Source organism: Nicotiana tabacum, chromosome 12 (assembly GCF_000715075.1).
Source record: "Nicotiana tabacum cultivar K326 chromosome 12, ASM71507v2, whole genome shotgun sequence".
Classification (NCBI taxonomy): Eukaryota; Viridiplantae; Streptophyta; class Magnoliopsida; order Solanales; family Solanaceae; genus Nicotiana; species Nicotiana tabacum.
In genome coordinates this window covers 21,186,702-21,195,526 of record NC_134091.1, presented here as the reverse complement: position 1 = coordinate 21,195,526, position 8,825 = coordinate 21,186,702, and the positions used below count along the sequence as shown (strand labels likewise).

Below are 8,825 nucleotides of genomic sequence, written 5' to 3'. Positions count from 1 at the left end.
GCCAGAAATAGATCCTCAAAATAATACATTGATGCTTATGAATGAAATAAATAATTTAACTCCTATAAATATATATATGATCCTAGTCAATGGACTAATATAGATACAAAGTTGAGAGATCTATTGGTAGAAAATGGGCCAATTAGAATAATTGACACAAATTTTTCGAATGATACATTTTCAAGATATTTTTTTACTACACATTATATTCAAAAATTGGTGAATGGTGAAAGACATGATAGAAGATGGTTAGTTTATTCTAAAGACTTAGATAAAGTATTTTGTTTTTGTTGTAAGTTGTTTAGTTTGAGTTCCGGAACTTGTAGTAGTAAACTAGCTAGTGAAGGTAGTAATGATTGGAGAAATATTAGTACTAAGCTCAAAACTCATGAAACAACAAATGAACATATTATTAACATGGCTGCATGGATTGATTTAGAAATAAGACTGCAAAAAGATAAAACAATCGATAAAGATGTTCAAGAACAAATCAATAGAGATAGAGAGCATTGGAAAAATGTATTGTCAAGAATTATTGCCGTGATCAAAACTCTTGGAAAAAATAATTTAGCATTTAGAGGAAAAAATGAAAAGATATATCAAGAGAATAATGGAAATTTTTTAAGTTTAATTGAAATGATTTCAGAATTTGACCCTGTCATGCAAGAACATATTCGACGAATTAAGCATGATGAAATTCATAGTCATTACCTTGGGCATAGAATACAAAATGAATTGATAAACTTATTGACAAGTGAAATTAAGAATAAAATTATTAAAAAAATTATAGAAGCAAAATATTTCTCTATCATACTTGATTGCACTCCAGATACAAGTCATCAAGAACAAATGTCTTTTATACTGCGGAGTGTGGATATTTCGGCAACTCCAATAAAAATTAATGAATATTTTTTAGAATTTTTAAAAGTAGATGATACAAGCGGAAAAGGTCTTTTTGAAGTTATTATAGATGAAATAAAAAATATTGGACTTGATATTGATAATTTAAGAGGGCAAGGATATGATAATGGGTCAAATATGAAGGGAAAACATCAAGGAGTGCAAAAAAGACTTCTTGATGTAAATCCTAGATCATTTTATACACCATGTGGTTGTCATAATCTAAATTTGTTACTTTGTGATATGGCTAATTCTTGTACAAAAGCTATATCATTTTTTGGAGTGGTACAACGTATATATTCACTATTTTCATCTTCTACTAAGCGATGGAAAGTATTAAAGGATAGTGTACCTAGTCTAACTCTTAAATCATTGTCACAAACTCGTTGGGAAAGTCGTATTGAAAGTATTAAAGCAATAAGATTTCAAACTCCAAAAATAAGAGATGCTTTATTGAAATTAGTAGAAATTAGTGATGATCCAAAAATTAAAAGTGAAGCTAATTCCTTAGTAACATATGAACTCGAAAATTTTGAATTTTTATTGGGTATGGCTATTTGGTATGATATATTATTTGTTGTTAATTCAGTTAGCAAAAGTATGCAGTCAAAAGACATGCATATTGATGTTGCCATAGATCAATTAAAAGGTTTGATTTCTTTTTTTAACAAATATAGAGAAGAAGGATTTGTAACTGCTATGATTTCTGCCAAAGAAATTGCATTTGAAATGAATATTGAATCCGAATTTCGTAAGAAACGTGTGATATCTAGGAAGAAATTTTTTGATGAGAATGTTGCTAATGAAATCTCAAAGTCTCTTGAAGAGTCCTTTAGAGTTGATTACTTTTTATACATTGTAGACAAGGCTATTGTTTCACTTCAAAATAGATTTGAACAATTTGAAGCATATGAAAATATTTTTGGTTTTCTATTTAGTGGTAAAAAACTAAGATCACTAAATGATGGAAATTTAAAAACACATTGCCTTAATCTTGAATTTTTCTTAAAGCATAATAATCAATCCGATATTGATGGTTTAGATTTATTTTCTGAGTTAAAAGTATTAAGGAAAATAGTACAAGTAGAAGATAATAGTTTAATCGATATACTCAATCAAATAAAGAGACTTGATTCTTTTCCAAATGCCTATATTGCTTATAGAATAATGTTAACAATTCCAGTTACCGTTGCTTCAGCGGAAAGAAGTTTTTCAAAATTAAAATTGATAAAATCTTACCTAAGATCAACAATGTCTCAAGAGAGATTAAATGGGTTAGCTATATTGTCAATTGAGAAAGACTTATTAGGAGAAATTGATTATAAGAAAATTATTAGTAACTTTGCATCTAAAAAAGCTAGAAAAATTGACTTCAAATAATAATAAAAAAATTAAAACATTAAGGCCCCTCATTAAAATTTGGCTTTAGGCCCCAAAATACGTCGGGCCGCCCCTGTTCCTAAGATATTGTTCTGGCGATTGTTTAACTCTCCTAACCTCTTCTTCTAACTGCTTCTTGTCCTTACACAAATAGCCAACCAATTTTATTGTTTACTTTTTCTAGCTGGTATACATTGATTATACATATATTATATATTCGCCGACTATTTTTAGTTTAATTAATTAAGTGGATAGTTATTTAGGTTAATTCTTCTTTTTACTAAGTAAGCACTGATATGACTTTATTTATACTTTCTTAATATCTTTTACAATACGAAAGAGATATAAGAATTTGGTAAGATTAAGATCTCAGGTAAATATTAGGTGTGTTTCACTATGTAAGTACTAATAGATTAGATAAGAATTTGACTAGTGAGTCTTGTTACTAAGTTCTAAGGTAGATTTTCTCCTTCTATCATATTTCCACCGGCCGTTGCCGACTTGCCGTAAATATTAATCAAATAAAAAAACATAATCTTCCTTTTTTCTCCTCTATTTCATCCTTTTACATAAATTACATAAACTAAGCATTTCCATTTCAAAATGACATACAAATTTAAATGTCAAAGCATCTTTTAATGTTTAGAATCAATTCTCTTATCGATTCCTTTTTAATTATTCATTACCCGAGATCAATGGTATGACTAATTCGAATTCGCGCCCATAAGAAAAGTGAATGAATCGTCCAAATATTCTTCATTTTCAAGGCTAACTTAAAATTTATCGATAAAAATGAAATAATTTTATTCATCTCACACGCTCCTTTGTTATGGTTAAAAGCACCTAACTAGGGTGCTTATCGGGCGAATCAGACGGATAATTACGCTTAACGGTTTGGCTTCACGTTTATCGGATTATAAATATAGTAATCTGCTAGCCATCCAATAAGATAATTGGCGGATTGGTATCGGATTGACGATTATCGGACGATTTATCGGCTAAACCAAATAGAAATTTTTTGAACAATCAAGTACATACAAGAACTAGTGATAAGGAAGACATAACAAATACGAGCTAATCTATGCAAAGAACATAGTTCAAGTTCATTGCACTGTACAAAATCTAGATGAGCATCCTAAACATGAAGAAAACTAGCTTCATCTATCTTACTACAGATCCATCTAACTTTACTGTGCTATAATATGAGCTAACCGTAAAAGTTAGGGATTTAGCTAGCGTTTGGCCATAGATTCTCAAATTTATTCTGAAAAATCTGATTTGGGTGAAGTTTGGTTTGAAGATGAAAATGTGTTTGGACATATGTTTTGGGTGAAATTTGGTTTGGAAAAACATGAAACATGACTTATACCCACAAGTTTTAAAAACTATCACAAAAACCCAACAATATCATTATCAATAACATTCATTATATTATCGCAAACCATAGTCCTGAACATAAATAAATCTGATACAAAATTATCATTTTTATAATGAACTACATGATACAATATTAGATGACCGAGAAAACGAAGCAACATCGTTACAAAATAATAAATTGTGGGCTCTTTTATAAAATACAAAAGTTTGGAGTAATTTTTAAAAAATATAATAGTGATATTTTGGCCAAAAACCAGCTATTGAGCTGGTTTTGGGATTTGAGATTTGGGACTTGGGATTTGGCCAAAATGTATGCAAAATCTATGGCCAAACATGTGTTTGCCAAATAAAACCCAAGTTTATTTTGGCAAAATCTATGGCCAAACGAGTCCTTAGCCATTTAGGGTTTCAATAGTACTTTATATACATAGGGGTAAAAATATAAATATAAAAATTCTTAGCGGGTTAACGGTTTACCCGATAAGAAAATTGAGTAATTTGCCCCAAACCGTTAAGTCGTTAATTATAAAATCTTAATCCGTTCATCATTCATTACTTCGATAATCCGATACCAATAAGCAATAAGTCATCGGTTTGATTCGGTTAACGGTTTCGGTTCAATTTTGAACAGCGCTACACCTAACTCATATAAAAGGAGTGTATAGAGTCGCATGTGAAAAACAAGTGTTTAAAAGGGAGATATGCGAAAAATTCACTATAAGCATAACATCTTCGTTTACCTCAAAGAAAGTAGAATGGAAGAAAATACAATCTTCGTACCATTAATTTTTGGTTTGATTACTCTTCAAAGTCAAATCAAACTTTGTTATTTGGTACTTTTTTATAGGAGTAAATTTTATGGCGTTTTGCATCCCAACTATAAACTCTTTACGTTGTCCTGTTCCCAACCCAAAATTAGTTGTTTGACAAATAAGTTCTTTTCAAAATATGTGATGTTTTAGAAATACAGAATTACTTTTTTATAACATTATATTAAAAATTACACTTAACTGTTTCTATTAGTATTGTGTTAATTAAGTATGACATTTAGAATGAGATAAATTTATTACTGGTAGTGTTAGTGAGACCAAATACTCTTAAATTCACAAATACTTTTTAGTAGAAAATTGCGAAAGTTGCTTTTACTACCCCCCCCCCCCCCTCCCCCACCCGAATTGAGGGAATAAAAGACTTCCTCCTATTACAATTCGACGGCGGAGAAACCGATTGCGCCAATTTCGCCGGCGACGGTGAGTTGATGAAGAAGATGAAGCAAGTTATAGAGTGCGAGGAAGAGAAGAAGCTTCCGATGAAGCGGCAAATGGACGATGGAGAAACCAACTGCTCAACCTCCGCCGGAGACGGGGACTTAAGGAAGAACCTGAGGCGGAAGCTGAGGCGGTGTTGTTGGATGAGAATCTGACCATGTTATCTTCCTGTTTGCGCAAACGGTTTTTCTTCTCTGAAACTTATGGAATACTGTTTGGATCCTGTTTTGGAACGGTTTATCAGCTGTGAAGAATTCATTACAAGTTTGACGAAACTATAGATTTAAGTACTGATTTCAATAAAACTAACGCGAAACACGGCTCTGTCACTGACTATAAACCCTTAATGTGCTCGCCCTTAAAATTAAAATATTCGAAAAGCATTCATTCTGAATGCGGAGATTGCTTTTCTAAGTCTTGTATCATGTGCTTATCACCTGACTAGGAATTGCTAACGTGATTACTCCAAGTTTTACGTCAACTTAGTTATTTATATAGATTTAATTTCCAATCTCGAGATTAGATTTGCTTCTAAAAGTCGGTGAAATAGTGTGCTTCTCTGTGCTAGTCACTAAGATTCATCTTTAGCTTAATTGATGGAAATGGAAGATCATCTCAAGTCATACACTCAGAGCGAGAACAAATGCTTCTCCACAAAATTCATCAGCATTTTTGTTTCCTCCTTGTTTCTGGTTTTCATCCTTTTTCACATTCAATACTCATCCCCTTTTGATTTCACCTTATCAACGTCCCAAAGATGGGCTTTTCTTTCCCAAGAGAATAACTCTGATGTCATTGAGACCATCACTGCAGAACTCAAAGACTCTGTCACTTTTCTTCCCCTTACGGACCTTAGATTTAGAGAAACGGCCACAACTGGCCACACCTGGTTTATGAGCTCTTTGAACGACACACTCGAGGAAAATGAAGCAGAATACTTGTATTTCCCTTCTAAGGCATCCAAAGGACGGCTTCTTTGCTTTAAGGGACGGGATATTAAGGATGGCACAAAGAATTCATATGTGCTGGCATGGCGAGAAGGTCTTCCCGACTCTGCTATTCTACTGGAAGGCTTAACGTTTGTATCAGACACATATTACGACCACCTAAATCTGTGGCATGGATTATGTGCAATGGCCCCTCTAGTGAGATGGTCAATGAAAAATGAGTGTTTGAAGCCATCAAGATGGGTGCTATTTCATTGGGGAGAACTGAGATTAAGAATGGGATCATGGATTCAACAACTTATGCAAGCGAATTTTGGTGAAGTCAAGGTGGAAGGATTTGATAGAGGAGATGTACCTTACTGTTTTGAGAAAGCCATTGTCACGAGGCATGATCTAGGCCAAATGAGTCTGGACAGTAAGCTGAAGGTGTTCGACCTGCTGCGCTGCAAAGCTAGGAGTTACTGTGGCCTTAATCCTGCAGGCAAAGGTAAAGAGATGAATGAAAGAGGATTTCCAATTATAAGACTTACACTGCTGATGAGAAGAGGTTCCCGCTCATTCAAGAATGCAACTGCTGTGACTGATATATTTGCAAAGGAATGTGCAAGGGTCGAAGGCTGCATTCTGCGTGTAGTTCAGTCAGAAGATCTATCTTTCTGCGACCAGGTACATATTTTCCTCTTTCTATTATCAGTATTGAGTAATTACTCCAGATGAAATAATAGTACTTTACAGAACAAAATATACAACTAAAGCATACCAAGAAACATTGATAGACAAGATTCACATTATTCTGCTTAGAAACTTCAGTAGTATCTGAAATAATGCCAATGTCCTTTATTAGGTAAAAGTGCTGACCAACACTGACATTGTTGTGTCTCCACATGGAGCGCAATTAACTAATATGCTCTTCATGGACCGAGAGAGCAGTGTAATGGAATTCTTCCCAAAGGGTTGGTTAGAGAATGCTGGCCCGGGCCAATATGCTCACCACTGGATGGCGAATCAATCAGGGATGAAACATCAAGGTGCATGGTGGGATTCAATAGGCGAGGAGTGTCCATCTCCACAAGATCATCAACAGTGCTTTCATTTTCATAAAGATGGGATGGTTGGACACAATGAAACCTATTTTGCAGAATGGGCTAGAAGAGTCATTGATCAAGTTAAGCTAAGCAAGGTGGAGCAAGCCTCTGTTGATCAAGCAAACAAGCAACAAAATGATTCAAAAGCATGTGTATGCTAGGCCTTCTGTTAAAGCATTGAATAGAACAACTAAGGGTATATTTTATAAGAGTTAAAATCGAATGTATACACTGTTTTGCCTGACATCATTGTATGGGTCGAAATCCGCCTCAGTACTCAGGATTAAGAAGCATCGAGAAAGGAGTCGGCCGAGGTCGACCAGGAGATGACAAAGTCCGTGGTCGAGATGCGGAAGATGGTCGATGTCAAGTGCCGTAAACAGAGTAGTAACAGTTAGTTTATTAGGGTAGGATATTAAAGGGAATATTCTATTGGATATTTTCTATACCTGTACTATTAGGGTTTATTGGGGGTATGTCCCATATAAATAGAAAAAAAGATAATGAATAGAAGCATGTGATATTCATTGTGATAATAGGAGACTTTACAAAATATTCTCTCTCTTGAAAAGATACAAAGAACACTTTTTTTATCAAGATTCTTGTTCATATTATCCTGCACTTTTCCATCAGTTCCGAGAAAATTTTGTATGTTCTAGGATCTGTCTGTCATTCATCATTGTCAGGAAGAATAATCACCTAGCTCATTATTTATTGCGTGAATCACTCCTCCTATTTACTCAAATGTCATTTATTGCTATTTATTATCAGCCCTCCTTCCATTGTTATTTATATTTTATGACTATTTAATGCTTGCTATTGTCAACCCCATGGTGGATCTGTCCCACATCGCACACGCTTTCAAAACTCGCATATAGATATTTTATCATTAACTAGATTTAACCCATAATTACATAAATATAATAGTTTTAACCGAAAGTTATACTATTTGGTCAAACAATTTAGCGCCGTCTGTGGGGATTATCTAGTTTAATTTTTAGTTTCTTCTAGATTTACAACTGACACCGGTTACTAACGAAAAAAAAAAAAGAGTAAGATCTTTTTCTCTCTGCATACATAGACCTAATATGGCAGGTAACAGAGAAGAAAGAATGAGAATAATGAGTGACCTCCCAACCAATCTCACGAACATAATCAATGAGAGTTCTGAAGCAGTGGACAGGGGTGCAACGCCCAATGCCTTTCCATGCGAGGTGGATCACCCCCTCCTAAAGGTGACAGGGGTCCGGTCCGGGTTATTGGAAAAGTTGACCAGTCGGTCACCGAACCGGGTCGGTTACCGATTTTCCCATACCGGGTTTACCGGGTCTGAGTCCATCCGGTTATTTAATGAACCGAAACGGTTCCGGGCCTAAAGGGTCGGCCCTGGCCGGTTTTATTTAATTGTTTTTTGAATTTTGTATAACTACCGTAATTTATATTAAGATAAAATAAAAATATAAAACAAAAAAAATAATGTTATAAAAAGAGTGTTTGAATAAAGGATGCAAATGCTTTAAAATCCTTATATTTGAATATTTCATTAAGAATTTAATATAATAGAATACAATGAAGATGGATAAAAATTGCACTTATAATTTGCATTTTTTTTTTCAAACTTGCAAATTAAAGTTTACATTTAACAACAACTAAATTAACAAAAAAAGAGTAAATTCAAAGTTTAATTATTAAATATAAATCCAGAACTTCAAAGGTTTTGCATTGCCTTAGTAAGTTCTTTGTAATCAATATGAATTTCTTGGTCATCTTCTGGAGTGTTAAATTCAGATGGGTTACTATGTGTTAATATGTCTCCAAGTTTCTCGTCTTCTAGTTTATCAACATCTTCACGTCCCTAATTTCTTCGT

The 8,825-nt window shown here is 33.7% G+C and overlaps 2 protein-coding genes across 2 annotated transcripts; both read left to right on the top strand.

Annotated features, from left to right (window-relative positions):
- Nucleotides 1–280: 280 nt before the first annotated feature.
- LOC142167042 (uncharacterized) lies at nt 281–5,080 on the top strand. Its single transcript, XM_075227195.1, has 2 exons — nt 281–1,758; nt 4,781–5,080. Exons 1-2 carry the CDS (start codon nt 418–420, stop codon nt 5,078–5,080), a joined length of 1,641 nt encoding a protein of 546 aa, XP_075083296.1. The 5' UTR covers nt 281–417.
- Nucleotides 4,787–7,554, top strand: LOC107759754 (uncharacterized). The gene is made up of 2 exons (XM_016577753.2): nt 4,787–6,538; nt 6,717–7,554. Exons 1-2 carry the CDS (start codon nt 5,522–5,524, stop codon nt 7,116–7,118), a joined length of 1,419 nt encoding a protein of 472 aa, XP_016433239.1. The 5' UTR covers nt 4,787–5,521; the 3' UTR covers nt 7,119–7,554.
- The last annotated feature ends 1,271 nt before the right edge of the window (nt 7,555–8,825 follow it).

Excerpts from the sequence above, each read along its gene's own strand:
- LOC142167042 (XM_075227195.1), top strand. The coding sequence starts at position 418 with ATGGCTGCATGGATTGATTTAGAAATAAGACTGCAAAAAGATAAAACA. Across the intron at positions 1,759-4,780 it reads TTGATTACTTTTTATACATT|AAAATTGCGAAAGTTGCTTT; the intron begins GTAGACAAGGCT and ends ACTTTTTAGTAG.
- LOC107759754 (XM_016577753.2), top strand. The coding sequence starts at position 5,522 with ATGGAAATGGAAGATCATCTCAAGTCATACACTCAGAGCGAGAACAAA. Across the intron at positions 6,539-6,716 it reads ATCTATCTTTCTGCGACCAG|GTAAAAGTGCTGACCAACAC; the intron begins GTACATATTTTC and ends GTCCTTTATTAG.